General features: G+C 38.0%; 1 protein-coding gene across 1 annotated transcript; it reads right to left on the reverse strand.

Annotated features, from left to right (window-relative positions):
- Positions 1 to 5,903: 5,903 nt before the first annotated feature.
- LOC126783037 (SCY1-like protein 2 B) lies at positions 5,904 to 15,832 on the reverse strand. Its single transcript, XM_050508418.1, has 14 exons — positions 15,175 to 15,832; positions 14,598 to 14,702; positions 14,129 to 14,239; positions 13,401 to 13,580; positions 12,893 to 13,019; positions 11,972 to 12,033; positions 11,760 to 11,846; positions 11,267 to 11,353; positions 10,669 to 10,782; positions 9,842 to 9,970; positions 8,972 to 9,034; positions 7,487 to 7,648; positions 7,264 to 7,382; positions 5,904 to 7,125 (listed from the first exon to the last, which is right to left on the reverse strand). The coding sequence occupies exons 1-14, from the start codon at positions 15,661 to 15,663 to the stop codon at positions 6,183 to 6,185; spliced, it is 2,778 nt and encodes a 925-aa protein (XP_050364375.1). The 5' UTR covers positions 15,664 to 15,832; the 3' UTR covers positions 5,904 to 6,182.
- Positions 15,833 to 17,537: the final 1,705 nt, after the last annotated feature.

Below are 17,537 nucleotides of genomic sequence, written 5' to 3' on the forward strand. Positions count from 1 at the left end.
GAAATTAAACACTATCTATAAATAATATCAATGAGAATTTGAGAGGGTGTGTGAATAGTAATTTGGGGCGTATTAATAGCACAATCTTATCTATAACGTACTATCTGTATCAAATATTAGATAGCTGATCTTTCAATTCTATACGTGATTCATGCTTCATGCTTGTACGTAGTTGAAAATGCGAAACTAGATTTCAAACACTTCTGGCCTCAATATGTGCTCATTTTGCCAAGGAGTATATATGCTCTAAGGATATATATATTTACAACAAAGTGTATATTAATTACATCTAGCTTCTACATATTTCATTTCAAATTTTTTTTTAGAAGACATATTTCATTTCAATTATTTGCTGGTATTATGAATAAATTAAGCTTCTCTACTAGCCAGTACTCCATCACTAAATTCCAAAAGAAAATTAATCATATAATTAAGTTGGGTATGTTGGCCCTGTATTCACTCAACATGTCAACCTCTCGAACTCTTTGGATTGATAATAATTTCTCAACGAGCATGCATCAATATACTTGTTGAACTCACATCAACATAAACACTGATAGCGCATCAAAAGAAAAAAAAAACATAATGACGGAACCTATTCATAGTTAAAAGTTTAAGCATCATCATTCTCATTGTCTCTTGCATTCTAATATGCTACTGACCTCTAAACCTCTTACCCTAGCCAGAAAGCCATCACTACGCCATAAAATAAATACTCTTGGGTGACGAAAGCTGATGAGAAAGGCTAAAGTCTATCACCCAAGATCTTTAACGCAACAGAGAAATAGATTCGTCACTCAAAACCTCTGGAGCGACGGCAAGTTTGTTGTTGTCGAGTGCAAACTAGGTTTAGATGTTTGTGCATTTGGAGAACTGTAGGGAGATGTTGCCGAAAGTTTCCCAAAACCGATTGTGAAACCACATGAAGTGCAATGGCTTAATAAAGAAAGTGTTCTCCTCAATGGGATAGGACCCTAACCGAAGGCATAAGGTGGTGAAGAACAATAAGAAAACTTGATTTTTTTTCTTTCTAAATAAGCTTAAAGCGACGGATCTAGAAACTTTCGTCGCTTGAACAAAGATAAAGCGACGAGCTTATAACCGTAAATGTTCGTCGGCTAACATTCTACCGATGAAAATTCGTCGCCTAAACAAGGTCAAGCTCTCGTGGTCTTAAAGTTTCACCCCTTGAGTTGTCGTCACACAAAGGGTAAAGGTTCGTCGGTAGAAAGTAGTGCGACGATGTAGTTTTCTGTCGCGTTAACATTTTCAAGCGACGATCTTTGCTATGTCGTCGCATAAAACTTGGATGGACGGACTTTACACGACGATGTTTATGCGACAACCATGTTGTCAACGTAATCTTGATGCGACATATTTTTTGCCTTAAGCGACGGATCTTCTGCCTTAAGAGACAGAAAACTTCCGTCTCTTAAAGGTGTTAATGGCGTAGTGCATACACATGAACCAATCCAACCACCCAGTAAAGCGAGTTTAAATTTTTTAACTCTAAAATGACTTGGACTATAAGCAAGAAATTAAACCATAAAAACGGATTAAACTACTACTCGATCTTGAAAAGTTTAAACCATAAAAACGGATTAAACTACTACTCGATCTTGAAAAGTTTAAACCATAAAAACGGATTAAACTACTTCTCGATCTTGAAAAGTTTGCTCATGCGTGTTTGGTTCATGCCCGACCATTGGATACAAATGCCTCGTCAATGGAGAAAGCAAGTCCCTGATTTTAGGTCATCTCTGAACTTTAGTTAGGGTCTGAGAAGCAGTGACCGAAAATATTGCCAAATTAATTTCCACTGATGACATTCCATTATTACATGGCTTCTTTTCCAGAAAAAAAATCCAGGGCATAATGGAGCCGCAAATGGTGCCTCTTTCTTACCCTTGGATGGCGCTAACAAATCGGCTCTAATCAATCTGAATAGTTCGATTTGAGTTAAAAATTGAGTGGATTGGATCTTCGTTATCTACTTTTTCCTATGCTGTAGGACTAAGTTATGTTTTTTAATTGTGTAGTTTATTATTCTCATTAGACTTTTGAGAGGAAGCTAGTTTCAATTCAAAGGAAGAACGTAGCATCATTCAAGACTTTACTTGTTCCTTCACGTACTCATCAACTTGGTACTGATCCATTATATCGAACTGGTTCGACCCTAGACATGTTTTAACAGATCTTTCATGTTGAGTCAACTTGACTAACCATTCTTTTCACACTGATTCGAGGGAGGTTTAGCTGACTCATAAAAGGACCCTTTCACAATTCAGAAATATTACAAGCAGTAGGTTTAAACACCATACCTAAACTACGTGATTCAGATATATAAAGCATGCAGCATTTCTAAACGCTGAATCGGCAATGCCACATATCTCAAAATTATGCCTGACATTTTACCTTCACTGAAAATAGCTTCTTGACTCAATTACGTACATAACTCTAATACTCTGACTGCAAACTTATCGCCGAACCCAACACAATGATCCGGCTTACGGTACGTAGGTAGTACTAATTGCCATTGAGGAGTATAACTGAAGCCCTGAACGCTTAAAAGTTGGACATGCATTTTCAGCTCTTAATATTATTCTCCAATAATCTCTCTCATTTTACTTAGGCCTAGTTTGGTACCGTTTCAGTTTTTTTTTTTAAATCAGTTTTTAAGTTGACTTCTAAAATTCAGTGTTTGGTAACTTCAGAAAAATCAAGTTTATTTTTATTTTTTAGAATATATAGGTCACTCACAGCAGTTTTTAGAAGCAACCCGAATATTATTTTTAGAAACTGTTTTTACTGAAAGCTCAATAAATGTTAATATTTTTCTGTAAATTCTCAAACAACTCCCTTATTTATAATCATTCTCAATATATTAAAACAAAATCATGTTTTTTTGTCATTGAAGTAGTTTTATTTAAAATTTATCAAATAATTTATTTATAGAAGCAAATTATTTTAAAGGGAAATGACCAAATGAACATAAACACGACACCAACTCTCTCTCTCTCTCTCTCTCTCTCTCCTACCTACCGGCGCCGACACCGATCTCCGATGAAGCATCGACGTGTGCAGCAACGTCACGGCTGTCCTCACTCTCCTTCTCTCTCCTCGACGACGTTATCTCTCTCTCTCTCTCTCTCTCAAATTTGACATCAAGCCATAAGGATGTCGTCTTCGACTAGGGCAGTCATCATGGCCATTGCCAACAACCTAATTTGAGCACTGATCTGAGCGCCACCACGAACCCTAAACATGATTATTAGGAGTCAATAATTTATTATTATGGGTTATTAGGGTCAGTAATTTATTCTCGTGACTGCGGTCGGAGCCTGATTGTGGCGACCGAAGTCCAGTGATCGGAGCTCGGAGTCCAACAAAGCTTCGGCAAAGTGGTATCTCTCATTAACTTTTTCTCTATCTATAAGTATTTAGATAGATAAGGGTAAAATAGTCTTAAAAATATACAAGATCATAGTTTGTGTACTATTTTGTCAAATAGTTGTAGATACTCTTAGAGTGAATAGTTACATTTTGAATTTTGTCATTCAAATGGTCAATAAATGGTCTAAATTTGTATCAATTGGTTTTTTTTTTAAATCGCAACAATACCAAACTAACCTTTGAGATAGTGCCAATTAGGGGTGGGCACGGGACGGGATGGGACGGGACGGGGCTCATCCTACGTCCCGTCCCACTCTTTTGAATCGGGACGGGATCGGGACGGGATCGGGACGGGATCGGGACGGGATCGGGACGGGACAAGGGTTTTTAAGAATGCATCCCACTCGGGATTAATCCCGGTTGGGACGGGACGGGATCGGGACGGAACGGGACAAATCCCACCTTCCTATTAAGTTAAATAAAAACCTATATTTTTACTTTTTCATTAACAAAGTAACATTCAATAATGAATTTTTAACAAAAATAAAATGCAAATTATGTTTAAAATATTATAATTTACCATTATTATTTGAGTTGATATAATTTTGGAGTTATTAAGAACATAAATTAGTTTCATTTTGATACAAATATATAAGAATTTTTAAGTTTTAATTAAAAGTGGGACGGAACGGGACGAAGCGGGTTAGAAATTATTCGTCCCACGTCCCATCCCACTATTATGAAGCAGGACGGGATCGGAACGGGACGAACGTTTTTAGACCTCCGTCACGTCCCGTCCTTATGAATTTCGGGACGGGATCGGGATTTCCGTTTTTTATGCCCACCCCTAGTGCCAATAAACTTGCTCTTGCTGGTTCCGTTGTGTGACGACCAAACATGTCCTAAATTACCTGAAGCAAGTATCAAAGACTTCGTAAAGGCGGTAAAGCCTGCTCAAGGGTTAATGTAATTAGGGGAAAATCCAAAGTACATTTCAGAAGCAATATTGTCAGAGAATGGATCGTTTAATTAGATACTCCTCCCCGTTAAGTCCCCAAATCAGTATAGAGATGCCAACCCTGAAGCAGAAGCTTTGTTGAAGTTTGAAGGTTTTGATGAATTAATTCAATACGCACAAAAAGGTTTTTAGCGTATAAAACTTAAACTGGGATCGAGTTGAATGTTGAACGTCTTTCCATGCAATGTACGTCTCGTGCTTATACTTCTGATTGCAAAATTGGCAAAGCTTAATCTTACTTCATTCCATACGAATTTCATAGACGACTAAAATTGCTTCATATTGAAGGTTCTATTGGGTTGCTCGGCCGCCTTTAGTACGTGCATCCCTAAACACACTTCTTGCATTCGTTGTGAAATTCAAACTTGGGGATACTAATGTCGTTAGAGGAACAATAATAAACTATTCTTGGCACTTGCCAGTTGCAAGATCCAGATCCTTTCACCACATATTGATATTTCGATATGTACATGTACCATATGATCTTCACGATTACAATGTCATACGCAACATATATCGCTTTCCCACCAGTCAATTGGTTGCTTCAATTCGACAATTGAGTATGGACATGACTTGTGAAGTTTGGCAAGAAATGATGACCCGTCGAGGCCATGGCGGGAGTGACAACTGACAACACGTAAAAATAGAATTTGAATTGCTTAGTCTTAGGTTCAATTCGAGTGGTAAAAATAATATGGAAAACTGCTTCACAAATAAGTTGAGCAACAGAGAGTTTTCAGTGACTAGTTAAGCCTGATTTTGATATTAAAATCCACATCAATTTGGAAGCAGCTTATAGCGTTGCATGTTCAGATGTACTACTAATTGCTTAAGTTCAGCTATCCCAAAGGAATAGCTACACGTTTGCCAGAATCATTTCTTTCACGATTGAAAAACCAGGAAAGTGTGACAAGTCCCTCTGGATTTTAACCAAGACTTTACAAGAACATCTGATAATTCATATCAAGTTATCAACTAATCAACACTAAGTTGCCTAACTTGTTAACCAACATATAAGATTATCTAACTAATATATATAAGATTATCTAACTAATATCTAACAGATCCCGCTAATCTGATACAAGTGATGATATAGGTATACCGGCTAGCTACCTATCTAATCAAGAACAGCAGGTGTGGTAACAAGGGATCCGCACATCACATGCAGAGTTCTCTTTCCTGTGTTCTCAGAGTAAGGCTGCATCAGTAACTTGGAAAAATGGCCAAAACTCAGTGGAGATTTCGGTGGTGCTACGGTGAATAGATTTGGCAAAGTTCAGCAGCACATTTTACATGCTACAGACAATATAAGAGATTATACTATTTCACACCCTTATATACCCAGTATCATTGTTCAATCTAATAAAATTACAGCATGCAAGCTCACAACGGGTTCATACGAAGTACCGGAGATTTCATTAGCCAACTTCAATCTCTTATTGATTTGAAACACAGTCACTGCCAACGGGCTTTCAACTAAGAATACACTATCCAGAAGAATTATATAAGGCGCCTTAAACTATGCAAAATTTGGTGCCAACCACAAAAAAAATATAAGCCAAGCACAACAAACAATTACATAACAAACCTTACCATCCTCCAAAGCTGCTGCAGCAGTTGCCTCGCTATGAGTGTAATCATAGTATCCCAAAATCATTTACAAAACCAGTCTCCCACTCTCCACACAGCATGGCAGTACTCTACAAATGCCATTCACAAATCTTTTGCTGCGGGCTTTTCAAAATTAGTGAAGGTACAATCATCTTGAGACTTATAGTAGATCCAAAAGGGGTGGCTGTTCAGTTGACGATTTGGCATGGCTGGACCGAGAGACTGAACTAGCACCCCTTCCTCTTCCTCTTCCTCGACCCACAGTAGATGAAGGCGGGGGAGCAAGTCTAAGTGATGTCTGATCATTCTTTCCAGAAGCAAATATTGATCCTATATCAGTTGAGCTTTTATTTGTATACACACTTGAAGCCAGTGTTGCCGGATTCTGTTTCAAATAACCAAGAGAGTCCTGGGAGTTGAAAACTGAGTTGCCCAAACTACCAGTATTGGAAGTTCCACTGCCTTGATTCAGTCTTATTTGCTCAATAGAACTCTGGGTGTCAAAGGTCCAACTGTTTATGCTATTGTTTTTCATGTTCATACTATTCGATGTACTTGAGAGTGAACTGGAACTATATAAACTCGTCGGAAATGCCCCATTGTTGGAAGGGCCAGAACCACCTACTGAGCCACTAGGCCGTGGGGGCCAGTTGGCAAAAGGATCGATGTCATCAAAACTTGAAGTGGGTGATACTCCTGGATCTGATTTCTTCTCAGCATCACCAAACTGAGGGGGCACACCAGAAGATGCCCGAGTAGGCCACTCAATATCAACTGGAGGGCATGATGCAGTTGCTTGCTGACTTGAAACTGCGTTTTGTAAGAATAAATTTGGTTGTGAAGAACTTACTTTAATTGGTTCGTTAACCATTACGGAATTAATGGGGGTAACACTATTTGTAGAATTCTGGAGGGTATTGGAAGGCTGCTTTTTAACCGGTCCCCATTCTTCGTCCCATGCTGGACGGCTATTTGTAGCACTGGAAACATTTCCACTGATGTTGCTTGAGCCTTGAGATTGTAGCCCATTTGCAGATAAAGATGGCTTTACCTCTGGGATTCCAGAATCTGAAACGGTAACTCCCCGTTTTTCCTCTATCTTCCTGTTATAAAAACAGTGCATATCAGAGAATAATGATTCATGATAGAAAACTAGAAAATAATTGAAAACAAAATCTCAGCGTCCAGAGCATAGGCAAGCCGAAAATGCACTAGAGAAGCACAACACATCAAGCCAATACCTCAGAATATCCTTTACAAAAAGCATATACTTGGCAAACTGCTGAACATTTAGTTGCTGGGCAGTGAGAAGTGGTATGAGTATTGGGAGGACATGCTCTGCAGCAAACTCTACCCCATGCTGAAAATGATAAATTGTAGAGATAAGTTGTAACTTATATCTGTACACGTAAAAATATCAGAGTACAAGCTACCAAAGTATGCGAGAAAATCAATAACCATTACCTGCTTAAGGATTGAGTTTGACACGCCAAGAGTACACATAAGAGTAGGAGCAGAACGATCAACAGCTGTACAACGCTGAATTGTTTGCAATATATCTAGAATAGCACGCTTATCAAGAGTTGGAATCAGCTCTCCTAAACATAGCAAAGCATTGACTCTCACCTGACCAAAGAAGCAAATTTAATGCCATGTTCCAGACTTACACTTTGGGTTAAACAAAGAAACAAATACCCAGAAATAACATATTTCCAAATATTGAATAAGTATCTTCAACTAACATGGTACGACGTGCAATAAGCTTGGCTCAGCCCCTGGTACTATAACATCTTACAGGTTGAAAACAAATAGCATGACAGCTTACCAATACATACACAGTTCAATGCTGATGTATAAAGACGTCTATATCACTTACAAGAAATTTTATCAAGTGAAAAACTTGAAAAAAAAATCGAATGTAGTAGTAATTAGGAAAAAAAAATTGTTTGCTTGCGAACAGATAGAGAAAGCAATCCGAAAATTTTATTCAAGAACTGAAGACATGCTTGGATATATGGATAAGCAATCCCAAAAATCATTTCCAATGCCATATAAATGATGTTAAGCAGACTGAAAATAAAAATTACTGACAGACAGAGAAGGCAATCCAACATTTTACTTGAGAACTAAATACCTTTCTCGAAAAAGGGCTCACATGAAATATCTTTCCAATATTTTAGGATGAATAATGACAACAACTAGTTGATGTCTAGAGATGTAATACATGGGATCAAAACAGGATGGACAAAAAGGGAGACAAGTAGCACCCTGTATGATTGACGGGGAATACCAAATGGATACAGAAGACAGTTCCATAAAACTATCATTAGCAGGATATCCCGGATGTACTTGTTGGGGTCCAGTATTAAGTGGACCAGGATATTGAAATATTGTGGAGATCAAAGGCTGATAAATATAATGTAAAGATCAACATATTAGAAATACTTCGAGGAACCTACTCAGATGGTACAAGTACATACAAAGTTGCACCTAAAACCAAAGGAAAGACCAATTAATAAAGAGGTCAGGGACTAAGGGGGACAGATGATCACTGAGGGTCGAGAATCAGATGATTTGAAGCCGATACCACTCAATTGCCCCATGCTAGCCCCTCCAAGTCCCACAGAAGTAAACGTGTGAAGTAACATTAAGTTTAAGACCTATAAGTTCAATATAAATTGTTGTGCAGACAATATTCTATGATGAAACTCAAGGTCAACCCCACACCAGTGGAACAAAGACTTGGAAATGACAAAAATCAACAAACGCAAAAAAAATTCAAAATGAAGACCACAACGTAGGGTCAAACGTCTTTAGCTTAGATACTCATAAAGCATTTCAAAATGGTTATAAGCATAGGCACAGATGAAAGAAAATCTAATATCAATAAACATGCTAACATGCCTGAACTACATAAAAAAGCAATAAATAAAATATTATACAACATACCGCAGCAACGGTTGTTTTCAGAGCTAGGCCATGAACACGAGGCAAAATAGCTTGTTTCACTAGCTGGCAAGAATGAAATATAAGATAACACACGTTAGTAGCCCCACCCATAAATATGTTGCATCCGCAACAAGATATCCTTTAAATTTCTGAATGTTACATCTGTGTTTCTCATGATTCAAGTACTTAATACATATCTTTAAGAACAACTATAGACTAAACCTTGCGAATAACAAGGTAAAATCAAGAACTACGACTCCACATATGTGCATTATAATTCCACTACCCAGATAACAAGCTTAAACCTGGAATACGACAAATATTCTTTGTAAAAGCATGTCCAGCAACTTTTTATTTATCTTCAGTGTTATGTTGATTGTTGACATTCTACTCTATACTTACAACCCCCCCCCCCCCCCCCCCAAACCCACCTTCTCTCCTGAAAAAAAAAATCTCGTGTGCCCTTGGATCAGCCCACCTAAACAGGCTTTGGGTCCAACAAGTGGGCCAGTGCTGCCTCATACTGAAGAAAAAAAAAACTTAAAAATTAGAGGAACTGCACTTTCTCCTGATGGCTCCCACTTATACTACACCTCTCAACCCCAATTTATAACATTAATGTTGCCTTTCTTGCTTTCCTTTGTAATATAATTCTTTAATGAGATACAACTTATCATAAGTAGATCTAAATATGTCAAACATCTCCTACACAAAAGCAACTTGATAATCTTGTCTAATCAAATGATAACAACAAAAGATTATACAGCCAACCTCTGATTTAGTGTTTTTAAGACAACGCATACACATACATATGAATGATATGATTGAGACACAGACTCAAAACACATAAAGAATGACAATGATGATCACCTGAACATCAAGCTTCTTGGCAAGGGAAGCAGATTTTTTCAAAACCTCCTCTTGTATGCGGGCATCGTTCTCTTCATAAGCTCGAACAATCATGGGAAGGACATGTAATATCAAGTGATCTGGAATAGTCTACAATTATAACATCACAAAATAAGAGGATAATAATTTGATGTACAAACATATACCACTAAGAAAAGATCACTACAGTAGTCCAACTACAGTTTATAACCTGCCGGGATAATTAAAGTTCATAAATTCACTCAATATGGGAGCACCTTTATTTGACACACTACTTCACTACATTAAGAAGAAACGATGATGAACAGAGGTGAGTTCTCTATTTTTCTTGTCTTATTAGGTCGAAAGCTCATGGGGGAGAAAAAAACCATCCAACAAGTTGGTGCATCACACATGCCTTGAGCGACCAAAAAAAGAAGGAACTGATGGCTCTAGATAAATTATCTGGTAAATCCCCATCACTTTTAGATAGAACTCTTTTGGCCAACATTAAAAGTCCAAATCAATCGGGATTAGGACCGAGATTCAGTAGACTCTGAAGTCCTTTCTTGTGCCAAAAAAAAATCAGAATCCACTTTCATGACTGACCGGCAAGGGTAAATAAGATAGAACTATGTAAGATAGCACTCTTATGCCAACATTAAAAATCCAAATCAATCAGGACTGAGACTATGTTTAGTAGACTCTAAGTCCTCTTTTATGCTAGAAAATCAGAATAAAATATCATGGGCTGACCACCAAGGGTAGACAATCAAAAGCATAGCGATTGGATTACTGAACATGCAACTGATATTCTAAGTTCTGCTTACCTTGTTGATTATGAGATCTGCATGCTTCAAAAGCAGCAATAAAGTGTCACCCACAGCTGCGCTCAGGACGGGAACAAGGGCTGGCAACGTAGATAGCTCAAAATCATGTTTGTCCTACCAAAAAAAAAACAATTCACTTATTCCTATTAAATAACTAATAGTTTATGAAAGCTAAAGCCGCTCTTAACTATTGCAAGAGAGAGAGAGAGAGAGAGAGAGAGAGAGAGAGAGAGTTCATGAGAAGAACAAGTTAGGCTTAATACTTAATGAAATCTTAACTATCCCGTTAGTTCTAGTAAAATGTTGAATAATGAGAACAATCAACAATAGCAAGTTACTGAACTTCATTATCATCATCATAGTTCCGTAGTCATTATAAAAAGTTTTTAAACGCGGAATATGAGCTATGTATGTGGGAACATTTGGGAAAAAGAAAATGATCGCATTATTAAGATCTTTAATATTGGAAGTTCAGAACAATTATGTACAGACATAGACAAGCATGATTAGTTACACGGGTAAAAAATTAAATTTGTAACAACAGCAACTACTCTTGTTTTCAATAGCTGTTAAATTCCAAAAGTGTACAAACTAGTACCTGAGACTCAGCAATCATGAGAACCATAGGCAGGATCATTGGTTGCATTACCAAATTCCTGAGTTCTGCACAAAGAGGAGGCAGTACCTAGACAAAAGATAATATAAAGGATGTTCAATAACTGAAAGTTGCTAAAACATTTAATGCCTCTCAAGCTTGGCTCAAAAAAACTGTACACAGAGACAGTGATTGATAACACTAATGAGTAACATATATTAGTACAACTTTATGACTAATTACCCTCATCTCATAACTGCAATTCATTTAGTTCTCCAATCCTTGGATAATGTATCACTTATTATGGGCAAGTGGAGCTTTTTTCTTCTTCATCTCTTAATAAAATTAGGAAATTCAAAATATGGTCATGTTTTTCATTTAATTAAGGAAATGATTATTTTACAGATCAACATACATCAAACATCTTTAATACATTTGAAAGTATTTCAACAAGTTCAATCACACAATATTCGATCAAACAAGAAAGAACTCAAACCTTATAGCGCAAGACACGAGCATCAAAATCTTTCCACATATCAGACAATGCTTTCAGGAACTCAGATTTCTGCATGTTATCCCTTTCCTACAAGTACAAAAACATTCATAAACAAAACGGTTTCTTAGTGTCATACTATACTTTAATACATCAATCTTCGTACGATCTATTCCAGAAGCAACCAATGAAAAAGCTTAGATGAAAAGGCATACGAGCATGTGGTCGAGGAAACGAAGAGCACGCAACCTAGTGTCGTCCCGGAAAAATGGAGAACCTGAAAGAAGTGATAATATTAACACTCGTTTTGTGTCAAACAGCAATAGAAGTTCTCACTTGTATATCAAACCACTACCACAGCATAAATCACGCATGACCAAAAAAATTCAAGTAATGATACTACATCAGTTTTTGCAATCCATGAAGAGCATTTTCTAACAGTTATTACAGCATCAAATCAACAAGTCCTAGACCTGATATTTTCATATTGTGGATGATTTACTAATGCCTCAAGGCTTGGGAATTGGCGAGGCATTGTAGATTAGACTTAATACTGTTCTGCTCGTTTAGCTCAGAGGAAAAATGCTTTTTGAGTATATAATTACAATTTACACTTAACGATGACTAGTGCATGGAGAAGACCATCAATTGATTAAAAAAAATGATCAACGATGGTATATTCCAGTCTTCCACTAGGTTTTTTTTTCTCTAATCCTTTCTTACATTACATTCTTGTTGCAAGGTTATATAATTTTGCATCAAAAATTTTCCTGTTAGATTTATATTGACAATTTCTAAAAGTCTTTACAGTTTGATACTAGTCAATTTCACTTCATACGATTTTATTACATGATCCTTTCTTTTCAGTTATATTGGAGGGGAATCAAACACTGATGTAGCTTAATCCTAAGCAATTCCCTACCCTGCCACACTATTTGCGCTAAGCTCAAGTCCTCTTCTGGCATAATCATTCATCATCCAACTTTCATTTTTACCATAAATTGCCTCACAGTACCCTAAACTTCACTTTCATTGGTTCTACTCTAAGCTTTCTCTTACTTCAATATCAAATAGGACTAGATGAAGTTTATAATTCACTGAGAAAGATCCAATAGAGTAAGGCTGATAGAAATTACCAGTAAAATCAATAGCTGTTGGCCTGAAAGACTCATTTGTAGAGATCATCCTTTGCAAGTCAGGAACTAACTCAGGAGGAATAGAGGAGAAAGCTTCACTAGATAAGTAACTTAAGGTATTCATGTGCTGCAGAAACAAATATATGAATAAACATTATTGCTGAAACTACAAAATCAAGAACCAAATTTGGAAGAACAATCCAGTTGAGATTTGTTTGGGTAGAAATGAAGTCATGCATGCCAGAACAAGACTTGTTTTCCTAGCATAAACACTGTATTTCCTCTGTAAAAGAACTAGGTGGTACAAGCTAGAAAGTTCTTTTTTGACTCTTTTAAAAGCACTTCCAAAATTATGAGAACATATAATAGGATGTGCACAGTTATGATACTCGAAGAAGAATGGATCGCGAATGAGAATCACTAGCAAACAATATAAAACTATATTTAATTTCATATACCAATTACACTACCACCATTAGTACAGAAGAAGAATAGAAATCAAGCATACCATCTTGACATTATTGTGGCAGTCAAACAAAGGCTTTCGTGCAATCAAGTGATAGGCAAGACATCCAAAGCTGAATATATCAGAAAACCATCCGGCCGAAGATGCTCTCCTAGCAAGTTCAGGAGCAGTGTAATTCAGCAATGGCTGAAGTGGTAGTACAGAGTCCTCAACATCATACTCCTGCACAATCAATTTTAAACATATGATTCAACTGATTCGAATCGAGAAATTCATCCCAACCTATAGGCAAAAGTTTAAAACTGGGTTTTCACTAAGCGATTGGTTCTATTAAGGACAGGTCATATTGATGACCAAGAAAACTCTGGAGGAGAAAAATGTGAAATGCATCTCCTAACTGGAACTAACAAAATCTTAACACAAATAAACCTGAACAGCCATTCACTGTATAAAGAAGCATCACACAATTCAAAAAAGCATAGACCAAAAACTCTTAACCGCTTGTAAAGACCAACATGCTAGAATATATCCATTTCAAAGTAGTAGCCAAAGCAACAATAAACTCAGTAGGTGAGCATTCACAGATCCATCAATAAAACATTTAACAGGGAACTGCAGATGGCTAAGAGTGAATCACGAAAGACATGCTGTATAAGACACCAAAACCTAACTTGAATCCAAACAGCAAGTATCAATTCATTATAGTGTCAAAATGGGAGGGTGAGATGCAGTAGCATAGGTTATCTGGAATCAATCAAGGCTAAACTTACTGAGTAATGAAATTCCTGAACATTAGCCCCATTGCCTGAGGCCTGATCTGTTGAGATAGCAAAACCAAATCCACCAAGCTTCCAAGCTCCACTTGATGTAATAAACACATTCTGCACATAAATGGATTCCACATTCATAATTGAATTCAATACGTATCAAACTTCCAACTTGAGGAACAAAAACATGCTTTAATTGACAAAAATAGATCCTCAAAGCATCATTAGAGATAAAGTAATAACATTGCAGTTTTGTCATGTTCCTTATTAAACTTTTCGAGCAGTCAGACGACTATAACAGGTGGGTTGGTAGAGCCTCAAGATGAAATCCACCTTTCATATTACATAGAACAAGTGGTAAAACAGAAGAGTAATATCTAAATGGAGCCTACCTTGCTCGCTGCTTACTTCAACGAATTTGATTATTTGACAAGTGATAGAAATTAAAACATAAGATAAAAAAAGTATTCACCTCAGGTGATATAGCTCGATGAATAAGACGAGCATTGTTATGGAGAAAGTCCAAGGTCTCCGCTATCTGGAGCAACCCATGCTTCACTTCCAACAAACCCATTTCCTGGAAAGTAAAAGTCTTTCTGAGACAACAGGGAACTGGGATACAACAAGATCAATAAAACACAATACCTGACAGTAAACAAAATATTGACGAAAGTTCAACTGTCTAATAGAAGTATATCGAATACACCAAACTAAATCCTCTCTGATGGCTAAATCCTCATTAAAAAATTCTACTTTGTAATGTCAATGTAATGAGCCCAATCACTCATCACATGTTACTTCTCTCTGTCAAAGACAAGTCTGATATGCATTTTGAACACCAAACTAATCTGCAATTTCATTGTTTCAAATGATCACTCTCTTAGTCACAAATGTTTCACATAAGCAACTGAACTAAAACCAGCAATCGAAATTCACAAGGTGCAGCTCAACATAATCACACATTCCCTATCCACTGATTCACTGGCATTACAACTACTCAAACTCCAACAAACATCAACAGTGGGAAATGAAGCAAAACCAATACCTACCATTCCTTTAAGCTCCTTGGGCACCTTGACCATATTCTCCACATTCCCAACCGCATTGGCCACCGACGCAAACAACGGCTCGGTCACCATAGCCATGGCATTCTTGTTCTCATCCAACGCCTGCACCACGTGGACCACACCAGGGTGCCTCAGCCGCACCAGCCTCGCCGCATCGGCCCTAACGACATCCAAAAACGCATCCTCCGCCGCCTTGGACAGCCCCGCCCTGAGACGCGCCTCGGAGAGAGCCTTCTTGTCCAAGACCCAGACGCAGACGGTGGGGTACTGGTGTTGGCCGCCACGCGCGGCCTTGGCGTTGTAGAGCTTCCAGGCGAGGGCGGGGCCGGCGGAGCCGATCTGGTCGAAGAGCTCGTAGTCCTGGAGAGGCCTGGGGCCGGCGACTTCCTGCACCGTGGTCTGGACGGTCTTCTCGATGACGGCGCCGGCCTTGGCCAGGGCTTGCTGGAGCGTCTTCATGTTCAGAGACATGTTCGATTGGATTCAATGGGGAAACTGCAGTGATTGTTGGACTCAAATTGAAAATTGAAAGAGAATTGGGAATTTAGGGTTTAGAATTTGAATAGGGAAGAGAGAAGGAGGAGGGAATGGTTGCGCTCTCACTCTCTCTCTCTCTCTCTCTCTCAGATCATAATCGGTGCCTTCTTCTCGCTCCAGTTGTCTCAGACGGGGTGCCTTCTTTTTCTTTTCTTTTCTAAAATTTTCTTTTATATTGTTGTAAAAAGAAAATACTAATAATCAGCATTTTTCCTTTAATCATCTGGGTCTGATTAACGATTACCAAACAAGTCGTGACGGCTTACTTGACTTGGATAGTCGTGGATTACCAATTAGTGCGGCTTATGCAGTCCGATTATGATCATTTCAGTTGGGACTTGTCCTTGACATCAAAGCAAAAATTCTCTACAATAGGGAGATGGATTACTATACTCAACGAAAACAATCACCAAATTTGTCGGACTTCTGCTGTTGTTATTATATATGTGAAGATTTATGCCATGAGCCCATGACTGATTTCTAAAACGGTAAGGCAAAACCCGGCCAATTATTTGACCTCCCGCATTCTCTACAGTATGCACCGGCAAGGGTGTCAAGACGTTCTCCTCTGCGCAACAGAATCCACGTAGATAAATCTCGATCAGATACCGAATTTCTATTTTCTTCATGTATGTGACTATCTCATTTTCAACATTGAGTGGTTGTTTGGTCTTGCATTTGGTTGATTAGATTCGAAAATGCGTTATGTTGATGATAACTTTATTGATTTGTGTCCCTGTAAGGCTGTAAAATGTGTTTGATGTTGAATCTTGTTCTTTTGAGCTGATGGAGTGACTGTTTGGTTGTGTGTTAGGGGGGGGGGGGGGGGATATAACATTGGGATTCAGCTGATCGATGATGAGTTTCTATTTTTGATGCTAAATGAATTGGTTACTATTTTTGTTTGTGCCGTGTCTTTTGTTACAAGGATCTAACTCCATTGAGTCCGGTCTATCACCAATATATGCAATTGTATTCCTTTTCTAAAATGCTAAGCGTAGTTATCTCAACCAATTGATGTTACCATTTTTCCCTGAACATTGGTCAGTATTTAGGCTACTCACTCATTGTACGTGGTGTTCCTCTGCTTGAGGGTCGGAGAGGAGATAGTGAATAGTGGGGCTCGTGTATATATAGTGAATCAATGGTTATGCTTTGTGATTCCCCTTGTAGCTAGTTTCAAGATACCGGGTGCCGCAGTGTTGTCAACCAATCGTGAAAGAAAGCACATTATTGGGTATAGAAATCATTCCCTTAGTGGGCATAAGAAAAGAGCTTGTTGACCAAGTATGGTTGGTAGATATATACTCTTCTTACCTCACCCTCTTTTGGTACCATGTTTTGAGTCCCGCATAGATGTTACAGAGAACAGTGTTTCAGTACTATCCATTCATTTCATCTGCGTGAGCAGGTCTTGCTTTGAGTGTATGATTGGCAGTCCATCCAGTGCGTTCAGCATGGTGTTAAGCTAGATTGGTAAGTTTATGAAGAAACAAACCTGCACATCAGCCACTAGGGGCTAGCTAGGTTAAATATAATGAGAAGGACTACTTGGATTCCCACTCCCTGATAGGTGATGTGCACAACTTCCAATGACAGTCTATACTTACTCTTCCCTCTAGGACCCAAAGGAGTAGTGGCTCACTCATCTATTTAATTAATTACATATTACAAACTCGCACGCTGAGGTGATGCTGAAGTTGAAATATACCACTTGATTACAAAGTTTGTACCATATTTTTCCATCTTCAAATTCCTTTACATATTGTGAGAAAGGTCTTTCTTAGACTGAAAAACTCGTGGAGAGT

The sequence above is a fragment of the Argentina anserina genome, chromosome 2, assembly GCF_933775445.1.
Source record: "Argentina anserina chromosome 2, drPotAnse1.1, whole genome shotgun sequence".
NCBI classification, from domain to species: domain Eukaryota; kingdom Viridiplantae; phylum Streptophyta; class Magnoliopsida; order Rosales; family Rosaceae; genus Argentina; species Argentina anserina.